The sequence below is a fragment of the Vulpes vulpes genome, chromosome 16 (genome assembly GCF_048418805.1).
Source record: "Vulpes vulpes isolate BD-2025 chromosome 16, VulVul3, whole genome shotgun sequence".
In the NCBI taxonomy this organism is placed as follows: Eukaryota; Metazoa; Chordata; class Mammalia; order Carnivora; family Canidae; genus Vulpes; species Vulpes vulpes.
Genome location: NC_132795.1, coordinates 35117497 through 35139317, shown reverse-complemented (window position 1 = coordinate 35139317; position 21821 = coordinate 35117497). Strand labels below are relative to the sequence as shown.

The 21821-nt window shown below is 34.2% G+C and overlaps 1 protein-coding gene across 11 annotated transcripts in view; it reads right to left on the bottom strand.

Moving 5' to 3' along the window:
* Window positions 1-233: 233 nt before the first annotated feature.
* SLC16A7 (solute carrier family 16 member 7) overlaps window positions 234-21821 on the bottom strand; it is a 178898-nt gene continuing 157310 nt past the window's right edge. For all 11 annotated transcript variants that reach the window (XM_072742336.1, XM_072742340.1, XM_072742335.1 and 8 more), the window contains 3 exons: window positions 11409-11552; window positions 7550-8368; window positions 234-3889 (listed from right to left, as the gene is read on the bottom strand). In XM_072742336.1, the coding sequence (XP_072598437.1) occupies window positions 3618-3889; window positions 7550-8368; window positions 11409-11552 (1235 nt within the window). In that variant the 3' untranslated portion in view covers window positions 234-3617. The remainder of the gene's footprint in view (window positions 3890-7549; window positions 8369-11408; window positions 11553-21821) is intronic.

Sequence of the window (21821 nt, the reverse complement as noted above, 5' to 3'; positions counted from 1 at the left end):
TTTTAGATAAATCTGAATTTTAGTTCTGGTTCTGTCACATACTACTTTACAACCTTGGGTAATTAGCTGAACTTTGCATGTCTGATTTTTGTTTTGTTTCCTTTCATCTGTTATATCAGGCCAACAGCCTCTACTTACAATTTGAATATTAAAAGGTGGCCGAAATGCACAATATAAATATTAGTCCCCTCTCACTTCATACCCTTTCTCCCCCGTTAAATGGAGCCTAATGATCATGCTTTTTAATTTTATTAAAAGTGCAATGCTACACATACAAGAGGGTTTTTAAAAAGGTACTTTGGGATGGAAAATAATTTTCAATACTGATTAAAGATATCTCTACATTTTACATTATCAACATAAAAACTTACATTTACATACATCTTGCGGGTTTTTTTTTTTTCAGTTATCCTCAATTGTCTTGTACAGCCAGAAGAAAAAGGAGTAAAAAAAAATTTTTTTTATAGTGCACATTCAAATATCTCAAACTTATTTTACTTATTTTCTAGTGTCCATGGGTGGGGCATGAGATAAGATAGTTGGAACCTGATACTAAAGAAGTGAAACTCATGTGAATTTACATTGAGAAAACATGTCTTCCAATGTCTTCCCATGTGAAGCACACTAGAGCCTGACCCAGTGCCTCTTATACACGTGTTGATTGGAATCAAAAAAAGGATCAGGAAAGAGGGTAGGGACAGGTCAGGACAAGTCTATACCCAATATTCTATTCATAAATGAGTGAAGGCATATTTAAGGTTAAATTGTGAAAAACATGGACTACTAGTTACCATAAGTAGAAAAATACTTAAAGTCTCCAGGGATCATGAATTCTTTTAGTACCCAGGTTGATAACCTCCCTTCTTTGCAATTCCCCAGTGGGGGAATGGGAATAAAAGAAATTTTAATGGTGTACTATGATTTTGCTTCATGACCTCTTGAACATCTAAAACCTGTCATTCCCTAGGGGTAGAAATTAGTTCTACACCGATCACTGCAGACACAGAGGCCAACTATACTACTTCCTCTAGACTATATGAATGTTCTCGTTTCCAAAATTTCCTATGGGAATTAATATGTGCGCAAATTTGACACTCTGTGTGGTGCTGCTGCTAGGCATGGCTGTACACGTATGATGTGCTTTGAAATGTGCAATTTTACTTCCCTTTCTTTTTTAACAATTTAATATACAGTGTTAGAAACGAAAAGTTAATGAAGATGACCAAAGACCAACAAAACGTATATGAACTGGTTTTGAGCTCACAAAAACCTCATCAATGAGTAAATAAATCTCCTTCCGTGGAGGAAGTTACTGGAATGCACCTGCCAGGTTGTCTCTACCAGCAGGTGACAAAAAGGACTGAAGCCTTGGGCCCAATACCCCACTATCATTACTTTGCTGTTTATTTCCCCTTGGGATCTGATATGTATATTAATTTAAATATGTGTCCTCAGAGAACTGAATACATATTTTGGAAATGTTTAAGATTGGAGAGCTACTACACAATTTATGATGTTGCGTTTCTTATGATGAGTCAGAGTTGAATACAAAATCACTAATAATATGAGAGTAGCTCATTCAAAACTCAAGATTGGGCAAAACTAAATTAAAAACAGCCATACACTGCCACATTTAGCCTGATTTATTTACCTATGGTATTGGCACAAGTGGTTTTATTTAATATTAAAAAAAAAAACACAAATTCGTCTTCATCTGCGAAAGAAGTGAATGCTAAATGAAATATGGGATTTTATGTAGCTTCCTATATAGAAGCCACATGCTTAACCAGTGCATAGATTTTACAAATCAGATCCTTAATGTCAACTATCTCAAAAGCTTGGAGTCCAGGTACAACCTCATAGAAAATAAGATAGCACCTGCCTCCACTGCAATAAAAAAATAAATAAATAAACAGCAGATTCCTTTTGACATCTTAAGAGTAACATCACTTCAATAATCAAGCATTAAAGGTTTTTCATTGATCATACTCTTAATTTAAACTCATATTTACTGATGTAAATACTTATAACTTTAGCCATAAGGCACAAATCCTTTCTTGTATAAAAGAACTGTATTACTCTAAATGGTATTTATAGTCCTCAGTACACAGTAAATCTTATGCCTCTATATCCAAGGGTGATTCAGGTTCTCAGATGTTTTAGCATCATTATGAAAATGAGAAACTGCTAAAAGAAAGTGGCCGGCAATGTTGCAGGCTTCTTGCTATAGTGTGGTGAACTATGCCTACCCCTCACGAGTGTATGTTCCAAGTTATATGCAGCTTCCAGTTCTAGAAACCTTTTCTAACGGTCTCCTGGTTATGTTTCCAGGTAGCAGGAAGTCTCATTAGGAGGGGGTGGGATTTTGAAGTGTTGCCATTCCTGCAACATGAGGAATTTCAGTGGCTGAGCAAAAGGCCTGCTTGGATTTCTGTGTTTTGCTTTTGCATTTTAGGGAGGGAAGAGAAATGAGAGAATTTAGAGGGCTCAGTATAAGCACCTCTCACTCTTAATCAGCTTTACTCAGATGGATCATTCATAACAGTAACACTCTGATTGCTGCTACATGTTGGGAAAAATTAGAATTTGGCCTATTTGTCAGCCTGTCAACCAGGATTCTGGTAGATTCCATTTTGAAGTCTCAGTATGACAGTTGAGTCTGGATTGAGTTCTGATTAAAAGAAATCCCTGGTTATTACTTTCTGGATTAGTAACTAAAATCCTTTTAAAATCAATGAAGGCAGCTCATTGTGAGGAGTCACTTAGGCTTTTAATTTGATTTACATATTAAGTAAGAATTATTGGAGGGTTCTATTCTCTAGCACCAGGTACTAATGTTCGTCCTCAAAGAAGTCATGCGTGTGGATTAATCAAATCTAACAGTGTGAAGAAATAATGGTTTAAAATGGAGAGGTTTTTTTCAAATTTATTTTATATATGCAAATGCTTTTTTTTACTCAGTTAGTTGCATTTTCAAATTAAGATCATCCTCATTTTCACCCATGTTCTTATCTTCAAAATTTATATTATAAAGTATTATGCTGATATAACATGTCTTCATTCTCCATGTATTTATTTTTTAAGTTAAAAAAGTGATAATATTCTTTTTGAACTTATTTGTCTTTTGTTTGCTGGATACTTTGTGCACATGTGTACATATAAGTGAGTGTGGATGTGTGTGTGTGTGCAACTAGAAGAAAATTCATTTTCTTTCAATTTCATTTAACACTAAAAGTAAAATTTGGACAGGGTATTCTTATTGGATTAAACAGACTCCTTCTAACTACTTGAACCAGGGGTTTGGGATTCAGATCTCTATAACCAAGACTGGAAGTCACTGGAAGACTTTAAAATTATTTTAACCATGACAGCCCGAGTCATGAATGGAAATAAACCCATTGCATGCATTATGCATTATGCATTATAGGCATAATCTCAGAATTTAACCATCCAAACAAGGTTTAGAAAACAAACTTATAAAAATTTGCCATTGAGGAAAGTCTGATCTCCATCCTTAATTATGACTCCTCATTTCAAGTAAAAACTTTCCCGAAATTTTGAAAAAAAAAATACTCCTAAGAAAGTCATAAACACTGAAATCAGAGATGTGATTCTTGTTAAATATTAGTTTCTCTTTCTGAGGGATTATTCCCTGTTTCTGTACTTTTGATGTCAATGTCATGAGGTTTAGATTTGTTCAGGGGTTCAGACTCTTTGGATTCAGGTATATTCAATGATTTCATCCTTCCTTCTTCCTGCTTCTTTTCCTTTGCAAGCAATCTGTAGTTTATAGCGTTGCCAATGAGCAGCCACACACTTGATAGGAACACAATAGTTCCGCAGGCTATATACATGTATTTATACTGTCCAGTTTCATCCACCAATTTACCTAAGAGACAGAGAACATAATAAAACAACCAGAAAATGATAGCATGTTCCAATAAATTATTCTACAAAGTATGTACTTATTTCTTATTTAAGGTAATATTGAATGAGATTTTAACAAAAAACATTACAGATTATGAATTCTATATATGCATAGAAAAGGCAATTATGGACACACACAGCATTATATTACCAGCATATTAAATTTACTAAAGACTATTCCCCTCAATAAAAATGTACAACCAAGACAAGTAGGTATATATTCTTAAATACATGTATGTGTGAGACATGTTTTTTTGTATCTATGTTTATCTAGATATATTTATCTATTAATATTTACCATTGAGACTGCTTCATCCTTTCCAAGCTTTTCAATAAAAATGAAAAAATTATATTTTTTATTTATGAAAGACCCAAAGGCTTTTTTAAGGTTCTTGACATGCTTTTTCTATGTCCAGCACTAGCCATAGAAACATTTTTTTTTAAAGATTTTTAATTTATTTATTTGAGAGAGAGAGACAGTGGATGAACATGAACAGGGAGTGCGAGGGGAGAGAGGGAGAAGCAGGATCCCCACTGAGCAGGAAGCCCAACGCAGGGCTTCATCCTAGGCCCCTGGGATCATGACCTGAGCCAAAGACACAGAGGCTTAGCTGATGGAGCCACCCAGGGGCCCCTAGGCTAAACACTTTTAAATGAGGTAATATCTAATTTAATCCTTACAAGAGCCCGATGACGTAATCTGAATGTGGCCACATAGCCAGTGAGTGGCAGAATGAGTCTAACCAAGGTCCCTGAATCTCAGGTTCTTAACTACTCTGCAAAAGAGCTTCACCACACCTTTTGGTTAAGAGTCAGACCATAACTTTTTGGGCTAAAAGCAATTTAGTTTATCTGACTCTGAATTATTAAAGCCAGACTAATCAGGAAGAAAATATTTATTACATTTGATTATTGGGAACATTTAAAAACTAGCCTAATATCATATAACCTGAACGTTTAGTGACTTTTTTCTTTTTTTTTTAGAGTGAGAGTAGGGGTGATAGGAGGACGCACAGAGGGAGAGGGAGACAGAGACTCTTAGGCAGGCTCTGTGCCCAATGTAGCTACACCTGACATGGTGCTCTATCTCATAACCCTGAGATCATGACCTGAGCTGAAACCAAGAGTCGGGCACTCAACCAACTGAGCCATTCAGGCACCCTGGTTTATTGACTTGTAAAAATAATTCAGTTTTACTTAATTTTGCCTCTTGGTTATGCAGGTACCTAAATCTTAACAATGATAGTATATACAAATCTATATTATTTATTATATGTATATTCTAGGTGATTCTGATATAGGCCTGATTCTTTAATCAGAATCTCATTCATTCTGGATAGAATCTAGCTGGTGGCTCAGTATTAAATTTAGCTACTTATGAAATTGCCTATTTGAGCAAAGTCCTCTGTTTAATTAGTTAAATGGTGGAGTCGGCTTATTTAAGTGTGCCATATAGATAAACATAACAAAAATGTATAATTTAAATTTCCATTCTAGTGCTAGCCAAATATTTCTATTCATACAATGATTCTTATACTTCTAAATACATAAACATTAGTTCTACGGCCCTATCAGAGTTAATATCACTTTGGGCTGCCATATCAACATACTTTCTAAATATGTGGGGAATATTTTAGCATCATCAAGAAACCAGATATGATTTCAAGAACTAAAGCTTCAGCTCTTGTGAGTACAGCACAGAAAGTCTGAGCTGAAAAAAAAAACAAAAATAAAAATCATACTCTATCTCCTACTGCTCTACTAACAAGAGTGGTGGCAGCAGCAGCAACTGTGTGAATAGTAACTACAATGATATTCATTCAGAAGTATTTGATGAATGCCTAACGTGTGACAGGCACCATTCTAACAGTGATCAAAGGCAACAGAGAGGAAGCCAGTCCAAAAGTCAAGGAGGATCAAGGGTTGCAGAAATAGGATGAAAAAAAAAATGGATTTATTACAGCTATGGGCTGAGAACTTCAACAAGGAGCCCCAAATCAATTCTTGCCATTGTCATTACTGGTGCAACGGTTTGGTAATACTAAGACAAGAAGCACTCAAGATCACTGAAACGGATATAAATGTTATTAATATAGGTTCTCAGTGCAGGTAGGAATAGTCAAATCAGATTCCTTCATTTACATCCTTAGAGTCCACCCACTATCTGTTAACCTGACTTAATTTTTTTTAATCCCACCATGGCTGGTGAGATACAATTTTCTCTGCTGATACTAAAACCTTTGCTGCTAATGAATAGGCTTCTAAAACCCATTTGATAAAATTAATTCTGTAGGAAAAGATAGCTCAACTGTGCCTGTCTTATGTAACAAAATCAATTGGCTGATAACAGACTGACTGGCTTTCATTCTTTTTAAAAATTGTTTTGATGCCTTAGTATATTAAATATGAACAGATATACCACCCAAAACTTCTGTTCTGGATACAAGAGGCCAGCCCTGGTAGATAGAAAAATTCAACAACTATACCACTCATTCCTGACCAAGTGAGAAAAGCATGGCAAGAAGTCAATGATACTCTAAGATCGAAAATTAAATGCAAATTTTCCCAATTCAAAATGATTTGTTGGTATTTGGGACTATTGAATTACTATACTGTACACCTGAAATTAATGCAACACTGTTAACTATAATGCAATTTTAAAAAAATGACACCTTGATATGTAGGTAACAGTTTAACCACTGGAAAAATTTACATTTAACTTGGCAGTTACTGTGACCACTAGGGGTCAGGCCAAGAGCCTAAGTGAATACTTAGTTTAGTATTAACCAAAACCATGTACTGTGAAAGGCTAGCCGGCATAATGTTTTTAATATTTTTAACATTAAAGTCTAAGACTGAACAAAGTCTTACCTTCAAAAAGGTACTTATACAAGTGTCTTAGTCTCCTTACTGTGTAATTTAGCACAGATAGTTTCATAGACATTGCTGAAAATATTTCAGATCTTAAAATCACTATACTTTATAAATGTGTAATGTATCTGTTCAAAATTAATTCATTTTCCTTATTGTATTTCATATACATATAAAAATATATATGAGTATATATGTACATATATGGGTATATATGTATACATAGTATACATACGTATAAATGTATACATATATTTCTGTCAGCAATATTATAAAAGTATGCTACCCTTAGGCATGTAACGTATTAATATAACTAATGTACTCTAGTAAAAAACAAATCTTGACCTTTTGTCGCAGTACTTAAAATTATTGACTCTATTTTAATATAAGCAGAAAATAAAATTTTCATCAATGATAAAAAAATCAAAAGTGGACTTTTATCATGACACATTTTTATAAGCACAAAACAACGGATATGGGTAAAAACCTGAAAGTTGTGTTACTAATTATCAGTCTAACTTAAATTCTTAAGTCCATAGCTCCTAGCTCTGAAGCAAATTTAGGTCTAAAATCTACTATTTATGAAATTTAAAAATACATACATAAGAAAGCCTAAAATTAACACACTCACAGTCCTTCAGGCTATTAGTATGTGTTATGAGAAGCCGCATCATACACTACAAAGAATGCTCTGGCTAGTAGATATATTCATCTTATGATTCTTGCTTTTCTGGAGGAGAAGTATTCTTACCAGCGAGAGGAGGACCAAGAAGAACCGGGCAACACTCCACCACGGTGACGAGTCCCACAGCACTGGAAAACCTTTGGGGTCCAACCAGGTCCATGAGAGACTCAAAGAGGACACTGCTAACACTTCCAAATCCAAGACCAAAAAATATAGCATATAACACCAGGCTTGTGTAGTCCTCTGCCAATGGGCACAGGAGATGACACACTCCATTGAACATGATTGCAAAACTGAAGAAGTACTGGATTCGGGGTCGGATAAGTTTGGAATTTGCAATGACTCCTCCAGCCGGTCTAGCAAACATATCAACAAAAGCCATAATGGACAGCAAGAAAGCTGCAGAATATTCATCGATTCCTTTGTCTTTAGCATAGGGAGCCAAGAATATAATGGGGGCAAAAAACCCCAGAAACATAATGACATTTCCAGATAAGTATATCAGAAATCCCCTATGCTTAAAAAGGGAGAAATCTAAATACTTATTAATTCTTTCCCATGTTGGTTTCTTCCTAAGGCTTTTCGTCACATCTGAATCATCCACTCTTATGCCAATTTTATTTTTAGACTTCCTGGTAACTTGTTTGGGTTCAACGGGTCTCATGAGGGACCCAGCCACACAGGCATTCAACAATATACCTCCCAAAATCAAGAAGCTTCCTTTCCAGCCAAAAGTATTAAAAAGGTACTGATTGAAGGGAGCCAGTGTGCTTAAGAAAACAGGACTTCCTGCCATGGCGAGGCCATTAGCCATGGGTCGTTTCTTATAGAAATATTTGCCAATGATTGTCAGGGCAGGTTGCAGGTTGAAGGCTAGACCTAAACCTAAAAAGAACAGAACAAAAGGAAGAAAAACACAAACACAATATGTCACTCACAAAAGAAAATTACTCCTTAAAATGTACATTCAAGTGGGGAAGGCAGGACTGAAAGTGCAAAAGCAAGTAGTAATTTTAGATAATTATAAATACCATGGAATTGTGCATAAACGTCCACAACTGGACGCTTGGCAAATATGACAGCTTCATATACCTTTCATGTGAAAGCACAAGAATAAAACCAAGAACTTCTGATGTTTCCAAAATCATAGAATAGGTTGAAATTAGGATGCAATTATTAGTTCATAATTACAATCACTTAATACCACAGATAAGTTAATCCTCTATTTGCATAAACATATATGTTTATATGTGTTATAACTATATACATATATATAGAATAGATTTCTTTCTTGTGGGCAAGAGTGCATTTAAAATGCGAACACTTTTTTTTTTAAGAGTGCAACAGAGTGAACAGATTATAAAGGTTGTTGTTTAAGGAAATCTTGGGTCTCCAGAAATACTTCTTTTAGAACGGTGCAAAAAATAAACAAGAGTAATGAATAACAACATTAATGTTATGCTGTATATCTTTCACATTCCACATTTCATGCAATTAGATGCATGTGTGTGTGTTGGCTGAAAAATACAATTTTTGCTTTAAACGTTTTATTTCAGGGATTAAACCTCATTCCTTATATGAGTCAAAAGTTCCTACTGTCTAGGAAATCCATTGGCAGTGCTGAGTATCAGCTTTGGGAGATGAATTACTTCTTATAGTTTGCCAAGGTATTATTTAGCAATAGTTAAGATTAAATTTGTTTAAAAGCACATAAAATTGATCTAGATAAGGTACCTCTCTTTCCCCCTTAGCCTGTGCATTATGCTATATTTGTTTAAAGGCTATAGAAGTAAGAATTCTGAATTTACCAGTTAATGTAAATTGAGACAGTATTGCAAAGTGGTTAAGTGTTTAGACTCTGGGACAACTCTGTTCTCAGTACAGATACTTATTGCAAACCTTTGACACAAATATTTTCTGTGAGTAGAAAAGCTGACCCAAAGGAACCAAGAACATGCTTAGAGAGTAACAGGGCAGTATGCTCTCTGACTGTACCACAGCCCCGACCCGTGAGACATGCAGAGTAAATGTAATTTATAAATTAGAAAACCAGCAGCTTATGGTCAATGGCTTGTAAATGGAAAAATCCAAATTAAAACTCGGGAATTTTGTTTAGAAGTTCAAATTTCTTTACCTAATGCCACCTGCCCCCAACCCCCGGCCCTATCCTGTTCCCTAAAATTTTGCCTTCACGTTGTTAATCCAACTTCTCCTTAGGAGACGGTGGCCATCTATTTCCTATTCTGGCCTTGTAAAATGAACATGAGATTTGAAATCCAAAGATCTGAATCTGCCTGAACTACTATATACATTATTGGAATAACACTTAGACTTCTTGAGTTCCAATACCTTCAACCACAGCTTTTGCCAAAGTTAAGTTCTAGAACTGTAAGATGTTACATGATGACATATGATGATAATTATATGCTAATATTTATTTAAAAGTAACAAAATTCTGGGTACTCTGTAAAGAACTATGAATTCATTTTTAAGAGCTTATCATTTCCCCCATTTTAAAGATGAAGAAGCTGAAACATAAGGAGACTAATTTACTCATGATCCTAATATGTGCTAAATTAGTTTTAAAAACTAGACGGTCTACCAAAAAGTATTGGCTGATAATGCCTTACGATAAATCTCTCATGGTATATTTAATGGTTGACTCTAGAAGCACCAAAGCCTTCGAGACTCATAATAAATGGAATTGAAATTAGAATAGGATATTATGAAATTTGTAACAAAATAATAACAAAATCATCTTTTCCATAATACATCTACTTGTGGGCCCAGCCTGACTTCTACAGTCAAATGTAATATATAGTATTTCTGCACAAAAGAAAGGACATCCTCGGCACTATGACAATTCTTAGATATGAGTCTTATTTATAATGTCGAAAGGTGTTTTACCACAACAGAAAGGAAGATAGTTGTGGAAAGGCTGCAAAGAGAAAGATTTTAACACCAAAATTACTATATTCTTAATAAATATATATTTTCTTTTTCATCAAATGATACAAAAGTGAAAGGTTAGATGGATCTAAAATTACTTTAAAAATAGTATATATTTACCATTTTTCTGCAAGCATAAGTAAAATATTCAGTTCCTTTATATATTAAAATCTAATTTTTCTTAAAACTTTGAGTGTAGATTTGTTTAATGTAGTTTACTGTTGAGACTAATAAAAATGGTGTTTTCCAAATGTACCTATTTAGGTCAGTTTGAGACAAAAGACATTATGCACGAGGAACAACTCTAATAAAATGACAGTAGACATTTTAAAATGTGTGCTTAGTGGCATATATGCCTTACAGGGCCTTTAAACAACTAGAATCTTTTGTAAGGAAAAGAAGGGACGGCAATACAGAGCTCTACCACTAACCAGAACACAGATAAAAATTCTATTGTTAGAACCAAATCAATACATGCAGAAAATATATTTTGGCATCGTTTTTTAACCTATAATGACTGATAAGTCAGATACTTTAAATAGTAATAAGTAATGAAAACTAGCTTTAAAAAAATTAACCTATAATGACTGATAAGTCAGATACTCTAAATAGTAATTAGTAATGAAAACTAGCTTTAAAAAAATTAAGCTATTTGCAAGAAATTCTGTGTCCATAATACTATCTTAACTGGCTGATGAAAAGAGGATGAAATGGCAAAATTAAATCAAAACTGTTTTCTTTTTGACATTTATATCCTAGCACCTAATGTGTCTGATAACTTGTTTTTTCTATTTCTTGAAAGAAGCTTGATTGGCCATTCCAAGGTAGTATTTCAGTGTATTGGATGAAAATAAGATAGCATCTGATGTAAAAAGTAAATGCAATACAAATGTTCTGTTGTTTATGCTTCTTACAGAGCTTTGCAAACAATAGAAATGTTAAGAAGAAAATAAGCGGAAAACAAAACTTGACTTACCACAAATGAGTCCCATAGTGAGGTAAAGCTCTATTACGCTGGTACTAAAAGAGGCTGTGACCATTCCCAAACAGCATAATAAACCTCCTACTATCACCACTGGTCGGCTACCATACTTATTCACCAGAACACTGCTTATGGGACCTACGGTAGGGAGGGAATTAAGAAATGTTCAGTTGCTGGGTCATTTATTTATTTATTTTTAACAGTTGTTAATTTTGAAAGCATATTTAATGATAAAAGAAAAATACTAGTTCACATAGAATATAATGAAAACTTTTCAAGACTTCTAATCACTTTGACTGGTTATCCTTAACCATATATATGACAGCGCATAAAATAATAAACTAGAAGTGTTTAACATACAGTTTATGGCCATAATCATTTAGCTTTTGATGGAAAAGTTTTTCAGCAGGACATAGCTATACTATCCAAGTATTTAATAAATACAGGCAAATTTATGTAACAATAATCTAGAAATCATAAAAAGACTTGTCTGTGTTATAATTTTATTTTCTAGAACAATATATGTGCACACACATATATCCTCCTAATTAGAGCTCAAATTATTTTTCCATTATACCACAGTAGGATTTTTCTTTAATATCATATTTTTTTGATTCTAAGGTACCGATTATTTTCATATATTATTATGTTATAAATAAAGATGTATCACACTTGAGGTCTCTTAACAATCCCTGTTCATCAGATGGAGGTCACAGGTAGCAATGTAGCTATCACTGCCTACGCATGCTTGAATTTGGTTGTTATTTCTGTGGTTGGCTGGACAATGGCAATTCTTCATACTTTAATCAAACCGTTTAAGGACCATTTGAAGAAGGAACATGAATATGAATCTTGATTATTGTCTGAAAAATCTTATGTTGACACATTCTGATAATGTCAAGAAAGTACCAGCATCAAAACTTACTGAATGAGTAGAGCAGCTGAGATTAAAATTACCAGAGAAAAAGATGGATCTCTCTAATAAGATATGCTCATGGGCAAAGAAAGTCTTACGTGTGAAACATGAACACTGAGAACTCTGACTTGAAAAGTAATTTGTGACAGCCAGATACAGAATGGGAAGAGGTTTTAGGAGTGCTTTACTCAATTGATTTAATGTACATTTCCCAATGTATGTGTGTGTATACATATAAAATATGCAGGAGGGGTTAAAATGATTAAAATCATCTATGTTTAACTATGTCTAAGAAAGCCCTTTTGGTAGTTATAAAATAAAAATTCTAAATATTAATAGTGTGTGTTGTTTTATTTTAATCATAGCATTTTTTTAGTGGTGCATCATAAAATAATGGTGCAACATAAGAACTGAGATCATCTTAGATTCAGTGAAAGTCCTTATTACTTTATGAGACCTTTCAATGTGGAAATGGTTTGACTTGACACTTCTTAATTTGAAATTATATTTCATCTAAAACAAGGACCGTTGATTTGAGGAAAAAATATTACATTAGGTCAGAATTCCCAGTCGAATATTTAGCCTAGCAAAAAATTAAATGAGTTTTAGTTAATACTTTAACTTAAAAATATGCTAAGTGCTATTGTACTGCATTTGAGAATTTCTACATGGATAGATTTTAAAATATATTAAGCTTCATTTGTCAATAGAGCTTTATTCTTTCACACAACTATAGTTATTATTTTTATTCCTTAAAGTTTGAAAAAGAAAACCTTCATGGCCTAATATTATTCCACAATATCTTTTGAAAACATATTGGTAAAAAGACAGAATTTTACAAAAAGAACTCAAAAATAGAATACCACATTTTGCATTTTACCCCCACCCCCTCAAAAAAACAAAACTAAAAACGGCCATATAAAAGCTCTATAAAAACAACAGGGTTGGAGGGGGAAAAAAATCAATGAAAATTGTACAAGATTATGTGAAAAGAATAGATTTCAGTCCCTACTATGGTAAAAACTAATATGATTTTGGAAATGAGCATTTTCACTAAAAAGCACATAGCTAAATTCAAATGGCCTTTCTGAGAAATGAATTGATTAGCTTTGATTAATTATTGAACTTAAGTGTTGATTCCTTTTCTTAAAATTACTTAACCAGTTCACTTTACTTCAATTCATTTTAACTCAAATCAGTTCAATGAAATTTCTTAAGCTTCTAGCATAAAACCAGTCAGCACATGCCAAGAATAAAATAATAAAAGCATAACTATAATCATCAACCCATTATAGTCCAGAGGGAGAAATTATCAAGTTATTTTAAGAACTGTGATGGATGCTTTGATAAATACTAGACTATCATAATGAATCCAAAGGCATTTATCAATTACTTGGACTAATAATTTTCTTAGTATCATTGATATTATAAGTATATCATTTTCTGTGAGATGCCTGGATAACTTAAAATTTACTAATTACTAAATTTTATAAATGTGTTTGCCTAAATGGTGTAAATTTAAATTTGAACATAGGCTATGAATCACAACTTAACTTGCAATGTGTGGCAAATAAGTATATCTATAGTTTAGGAAAATCACATCAAGGCCTTTTTTCACAACTCTGATTAAGAGTAGCCAGTAAAGAAAACATTTAGAGGTGTTGATATTTTTCTTTTTGAAAAGACTGGTAATTTCTACTGTGGTATCAATCAAGATGCATTAAGAGTTGTAATTTTAACAACTGATTTTACTCTAAATAAAATATACTTTAGTTAGGTGATAATTTATAAGATAATCTATAAGGGATGTGTTTACATAATCCATATATCTTTTTCTAGCAAAAGAAGATAGATTTTTAAGTTGATTTTTTAGAAATCAAAGCTCCTTACCCTTAATATTAAATGCTTATAAAATGTCATAAAATATTTCTACTTTGTAATAGTTGTCGATCTAATTAAAATTATGATACAGAACAAAATATACTTATTTTGTAAAGAATCTTTAAATGCTTGAGGAGGCATCTAACAGTAGATGTAAAACACAACACTATCCAATACTCTCTCTCTCCAATCTATAAGCAGCGTAGTTTATTGTATTAACAAGAAAGATGAAGTTTCAAGAAAATAAAAAATTTCTCATCACATATGATTTTTCTTAAACATGAGCTAGCTTCACAGGTGTGCCTTGTTGATGAACCTTAGGCCTAATTATGAGGTCATTTATTTATTTATCTATTAATTTAATCAGGATGAAGGTTTTTTACTCAACATATGTTTTTCAAGTAACCATGATGTTTAATCATTAGTTATGTCAAAAAAGAAAATCCTCTACCTGCTGAGAGTTACATCTGAGCCTATCTCAGCAGGGCAAAGGTATTGTTTTTCTGAATGCTTTGTTATGTTTGTCGAGTGGTTAAAAAAAAATGATGTACAAGAATAATATTGTCTTATTTCCAAAAACATTCACACAAGTTTCAGACTATATCTAAACCACACTCATGTACCCACTAATTTCTTCTGCTCCAGCTTTCCAGTCTCAGAATTTTTAGTGTCAAGTATAATAGCCATTTTCATGCTAGCTGTGAAGTTGTAAAGGAGGACTTCGTTAGAGAGCAGCGTAAGGATCACGATGTTGTCACTGGTATTTCAGATACTTGTTTTCTGAAAGCTACTTCTGTCTTTTATGGCTGTGGCTCCATAACACTTACTCTGGTAAGGAAGCTTATGTGCATTCTTATAAATTACAGAGAGCTTTTTCCCATTCTTAGAACTCCTGTTGCACTTATAGTTGCACACACACACACACTTCACAACACTTACTTACCCTCTATTTCATTTGTTTGAGTGTTGTTCATATATCCTATTCTAAGCTCTGTGAAAGTAGTTGCCATATATCCTATTATTATTCTATTATTCATTAGCTTATTGAGTTATTACTCTTTGCAGGCAGTGTGCTAAGAACTGTGCATGCATTATGGCATATGATTTTCATGGCAATCTGAGTATTACGGCAATGTAACAGTTGATAAAACTGAGACATGGAAAGTGTTGATGACTCGTTCAAGGTCACATCAATATAAGTGGTAAAATGTGGATATGAACCCAGGGTCATCAATTATAAAACTTGTACTTTTCACTACTGTGTAGAAAAGAATTAAGATATCAGGTATGGGGCTGCCATTCTTAGAAAGGATTGCTTGTAAGGCTGGGTCTCGGCTGGCACCTGAGAACTTGTGATTTCAGAAGTGTGTTTCCACCATTCCCTAACTGGTAAGAGTGGCTCACTGTGCCCAAACTGTTTCACAATGAGGTTTATGCTGAACACCTGCCTTGCTTCCCAGAGCATGGAATTTTAGGACATGCAAGACAGAGAATGCCTGTATGACCAGCAACCCAACAGAAACCTTAAGCAAACAGTCTCTACTGAGCTTCCCAGTAGGCAACACTTCACCTATGTTTTCACAACTAGTTGCTGAATTAAGCCCATCACCAATCCTAGTGATTGTTGGGAGAGGACACTTGGCAAGTTTGCATCTGGTTTCTCCTGTACTTTGATCCATGTGCATTTCCTAGGCTTGACTGTTTTGCATCCTTTCATTGTAATAAATCAGCATGAAAAAGGACATTGTTAAATCCTATGAATCTTTCCAGTGAATCACGAAACCTGAAAGTGGTCTTGGGGATTCTGAATACAATTACTGTAGTATATCTCTTCTAATTTAGAGTTTTGCATATAGTTATAAGCAAATGATTTTTTTTTGTGAAGTATCTTAAAAATATATGACCTAGACCTACGTCTTTGTGAACTGGTCTATTCTTTTGTATATTGTTACCGTGTTCTGTAAACATGAACTCATAATGATTGTTTTTATTTCTTTTGTATATGGCATGAGCACATGACAAATACTGTGAGAAAATTCAGAGAATATGTTATGTAATGAACATTTCATAAAATATATTTGATCAATCTAAAACCATGAATTGGAATTGACTATCAATTTGAGCTATATAAAAATTTTATGCATAGTGTAAACACTAACAGAAGAAATGATAAACTGCTATAATTTATTTTTCATTTGCTTTATTTCAAATTTGTATATATGATATCCTGTCAAATCAAATGATAAAAAGCACTAGTGCAGGACTGGGAAAAAGTTGTTTGCAATTACAGAAATTTATCTGTTTTTACTACTGTAGTATTTTTCTCACTGACAGGGGCTTCCTAAATTTGAAAGATTTTTTCAAAGAGGTTTTTTGAATTAGAAAACTGTTGCTATTTTAATTTGGACAGAGGATGGGATCCTCTTCATTAACTACTTGTTTGCCTGAGGTTTATCCCTACACTGAAGTTGGGGTTGAAAATTCATCTAGTTTCTCTCTCCATGTGATCTCTTTTCATTTAAGGTCAGTGAAAAACATGAGGGGAAAATCCCTAATAATTAGGAAGCAGCGATTACATTTGCCTTTACAAAGGATGGAGACAAACATGTTATTCAGGTAAATCATCCTCAGTTAGCATATTGCTCAATGATAACAGCCAGTTTGATTTAGAGTGCATCCAGCACTTACAAAGATTAATCTTTATGGTAGACACTCACAGTATATTCACTCAGCATTCAACTAGTATTTCAAATTTTAAGAATATAAAGGTCGTGAATTAATGGTTTGAGTAGTAAAAATGAAGGAAAGGGTTGATTAATATGCTAGGTATACTTGAGCATACTAGGGACAGAGGGGATTAGAGGATGACATGGTCCATAAACTATTCTTTGCATTTGCTGTTCCCTCTGACTTTTCAGTTCTCCCCTTTATACATAAATGGTTTATTTTTCTCATACTCAGGTCTCTGCGGATATATTAACTCCTCAGAGAGACTTTTCATGATTCCAATACATAAACTTACCAAACTTTAATAAGGTACTAAATGCTATTTTAAAATACACCTAAACATCAATAGCTCATTTTCCACATGTTCAATAATAACTATTTTTCTTTCTTCATATATCTTAAAACCTGTCCGTCATTGGCATGGTTATAAGAAAAGTTCTTAGATTTTACCTTACTGAGAAGATGGGTCCTCTATTCTGTTCCATTGATCTATGTGTCTGTTTTTGTGCCAGTACCACACTGTCTTGATGACCACAGCTTTGTAGTACAACCTGAAACCTGGCATTGTGATGCCCCCAGCTATGGTTTTCTTTAAAATTCCCCTGGCTATTCGGGGTCTTTTCTGATTCCACACAAATCTTAAAATAATTTGTTCCAACTCCCTGAAGAAAGTCCATGGTATTTTGATAGGGATTGCATTAAACGTGTACATTGCCCTGGGTAACATTGACATTTTCACAATATTAATTCTGCCAATCCATGAGCATGGAATATTTTTCCATCTCTTTGTGTCTTCCTCAATTTCTTTCAGAAGTGTTCTGTAGTTTTTAGGGTATAGATCCTTTATCTCTTTGGTTAGGTGTATTCCTAGGTATCTTATGCTTTTGGGTGCAATTGTAAATGGGATTGACTCCTGGGGATCCCTGGGTGGCACAGCGGTTTGGTGCCTGCCTTTGGCCCAGGGCGTGGTCCTGGAGACCCGGGATCGAATCCCACGTCGGGCTCCCGGTGCATGGAGCCTGCTTCTCCCTCTGCCTGTGTCCCTGCCTCTCTCTCTCTCTCTGTGTGACTATCATAAATAAATAAAAAAATTAAAAAATGGGATTGACTCCTTAAATTCTCTTTCTTCAGTCTCATTGTTAGTGTATAGAAATGCCACTGATTTCTGGGCATTGATTTTGTATCCTGCCACGCTACCAAATTGCTGTATGAGTTCTAGCAATCTTGGAGTGAACCCAGAAGTGGACCCTGAACTTTATGGTCAATTAATATTTGATAAAGGAGGAAAGACTATCCATTGGAAGAAAGACAGTCTCTTCAATATATCGTGCTGGGAAAATTGGACATCCACATGCAGAAGAATGAAACTAGACCACTCTCTTTCACCATACACAAAGATAAACTCAAAATGGATGAGAGATCTCAATGTGAGACAAGATTCCATCAAAATCCTAGAGGAGAACACAGGCAACACCCTTTTTGAACTCGGCCACAGTAACTTCTTGCAAGATACATCCACAAAGGCAAAAGAAACAAAAGCAAAAATGAACTATTGGGACTTCATCAAGATAAGAAGCTTTTGCACAGCAAAGGAGACAGTCAACAAAACTAAAAGACAACCTACAGAATGGGAGAAGATATTTGCAAATGACATATCAGATAAAGGGCTAGTTTCCAAAATCTATAAAGAACTTATTAAACTCAACACCAAAGAAACAAACAATCCAATCATGAAATGGGCAAAAGACATGAAGAGAAATCTCACAGAGGAAGACATGGACATGGCCAACATGCACATGAGAAAATGCTCTGCATCACTTGCCATCAGGGAAATACAAATCAAAAGCACAATGAGATACCACCTCACACCAGTGAGATTGGGGAAAATTAACAAGGCAGGAAACAACAAATGTTGGAGAGGATGCGGAGAAAAGGGAACCCTCTTACACTGTTGGTGGGAATATGAAATGGTGCAGCCACTCTGGAAAACTGTGTGGAGGTTCCTCAAAGAGTTAAAAATAGACCTGCCCTGCGACCCAGCAATTGCACTGCTGGGGATTTACCCCAAAGATACAGATGCAGTGAAACGCCGGGACACTTGCATCCCGATGTTTCTAGCAGCAATGTCCACAATAGCCAAACTGTGGAAGGAGCCTTGGTGTCCATCGAAAGATGATGGATAAAGAAGCTGTGGTCTATGTATACAATGGAATATTCCTCAGCCATTAGAAACGACAAATACCCACCATTTGCTTCAACGTGGATGGAACTGGAGGGTATTATGCTGAGTGAAATAAGTCAATCGGAGAAGGACAAACATTATATGGTCTCATTCATTTGGGGAATATAAATAATAGTGAAAGGGAATATAAGGGAAGGGAGAAGAAATGTGTGGGAAATATCAGAAAGGGAGAGAGAACATAAAGACTCCTAACTCTGGGAAACGAACTAAGGGTGGTGGAAGGGGAGGAAGGCAGGGGGTGGGGGTGAATGGGTGATGGGCCCTGAGGGGGACACTTGACGGGATGAGCACTGGGTGTTATTCTGTATGTTGGCAAATTGAACACCAATAAAAAATAAATTTATTATAAAAAAAAGAAGATGGTTACTTTTATGTTCCCTCATCTTTTCCTCTGTCTACATAAACTTCTGCATTTCTATATTCATTTGACCATAGATTGTTCCAAACTGGCATTTATAGCTGTTGAAAGGGATGGTCATACTATTTGTATGGGGATGGGATGGGAGAGTAGACAAATTGACATCTTATCAAAATTTTTTACTACTACAAATCAAAGGGTTTAAAAGTGAGTATTCGGTGCCCCTGGACAGAAATGACAAACACTGCATTGGTGCCTGTAGGTTACATTATTCCCAACAAGGAAAGACATTTCTACCAGGAACAATGGCTACATGAAACAAACAAACAAAAACAAAAAACATTTGTTTTTTGAAACATGAAACAAACATGAAACAAACATGAAACAAACATGAAACAAACATGAAACAAACAAAAACCCCAAACATTTCCTGAGGACTCAGCACATTTCTAAACTCTTCACATTTAATGCTTATAATCTCTCTAAAAGTTAGCAGTATTTCTTCATTGCCCTTTCCTATGTAAGGAAACTGAGGTACAAAGCAACAGCTTTTAAGGATTGCTCAGGCACTGTGCTAGGACTGCCTGGGCTAGAGCATACCTTGCACTCCTGGGAAGTGCCATTTTTTCCTGAGAGAAGTGATTACATCTCTTTCGCATGTATGATGTTCATTTCTTCAAAATAAAAATTTATACTTAATTTACATTATGGAATATTTATACTTTATATTTCCTGCTCTCTGGAATACTTTTTAAGAAGGCAGGAAAAATGACTATATTGCAGAAACTGTTGGGTGCCTACCCAAGAGCCATGCCCCCTTCCTTCTTCCTAAATGAATCCTGATTTTGTTTTATACTTAATTTCTTCTGTGACACCCTAGGCCTAACTCTTGGGGAGTGAATCATAAATACCATAAGCCAATCATGTTAAGACCATTCTCATTACCAAATATGCACTTGAACATGAACGTTTTGGGACAATTTATACAGGGTAAAGTTTTCTGAGGGCTTCAGGGCAAGGATGTCCTTAGTCTTATACAGCAATAAAGCTTCTGTATGTTTTCATAACAATGTGATGTCTTAGGTGCCATAGTCATCTTTTCTACTATGAAGGGTGCTTAAAGATACGGTGAATGTTTAAGCCATTGATTAGATCAAAGAGCCAGTAAATCAACCAAACCAGAGGCACTACCTATAGACTTCTGGTGGTATGACATGATAAAACTTAAGTACTGCCTAGTTTACCGATGGACACTACATTTTTGTCTGCTTACAGTCTAAAACATCCTAATATAATAATAGAAAAAATTTAATTCCTATTAAAAATTTCATGCCGTTAATATTATCTCACACTAAAAAGTAGTTAACATCTGCTAAATACCTTCTTTTCCTCTTAAGCTTTAAAGATTACTTACTTTCACAAAATTATCTCAGTGTGATCTAACTGCAGAACATTTAAAGTGATTCTGATATTTTTCTAATTTGTTATACTCAATTAAATGTTATAATAATTTAACCTCAATGGGATTTTTGAAATGTGAATATTTAATTCATAATGTATCTTAAAATATATATATTTTCATTAACCAGGCAGGAAAGTTCAATTCATAAATTGAATATTCATACATGTCTTAGGCAACTAATAAGCAATACGACTATTTTTAAAGCACGCTAAAATACATTTCTGTTCATAACTCTTACTCTACATAGAATATTGCATGAAGTCCTATGAAATTTTATATTCTTTCCTTCTATTTATTCTTCAAAATTAGTTTTAAATAACATCCTCATAATGCATTCCATGAATCCATCTGTCTAATAAAATCCCCTAACCTTCTAGCTATTATACTACTTTGTTCCTCTCTCTAAGTTAGTATTAATATTCTACTTTGTGATATATTTATTTGCATATTTGTATTTGCATATTTCAGCTCTTGGAGGGTAAGGGCATATTGTGACTCATTTATAATTCACTTAGGCTTAAGACAAATTATTTTATATAGTAGACGGTAATTATTTTTATGAAATTAGATTAAATTATTTTCTAAGTTGATTTAGAATTGTCATATGATGCCACCATCACTTCATTGGCATAATATCAGTATTTATCATAGCGGACAAGGTTTTAAAGAGGGTATTTAATCAACTGGGTTCTTTTTTCTCCTTCTCTAAACCATATATAAAACAAAAAATACAACACACATGCCAAATTAAAGATCATTTTAGAGACATGTACATGATCTCCATTCATTTTAACTCTTTTCTTTAAAAGTGCCTTGGTTTA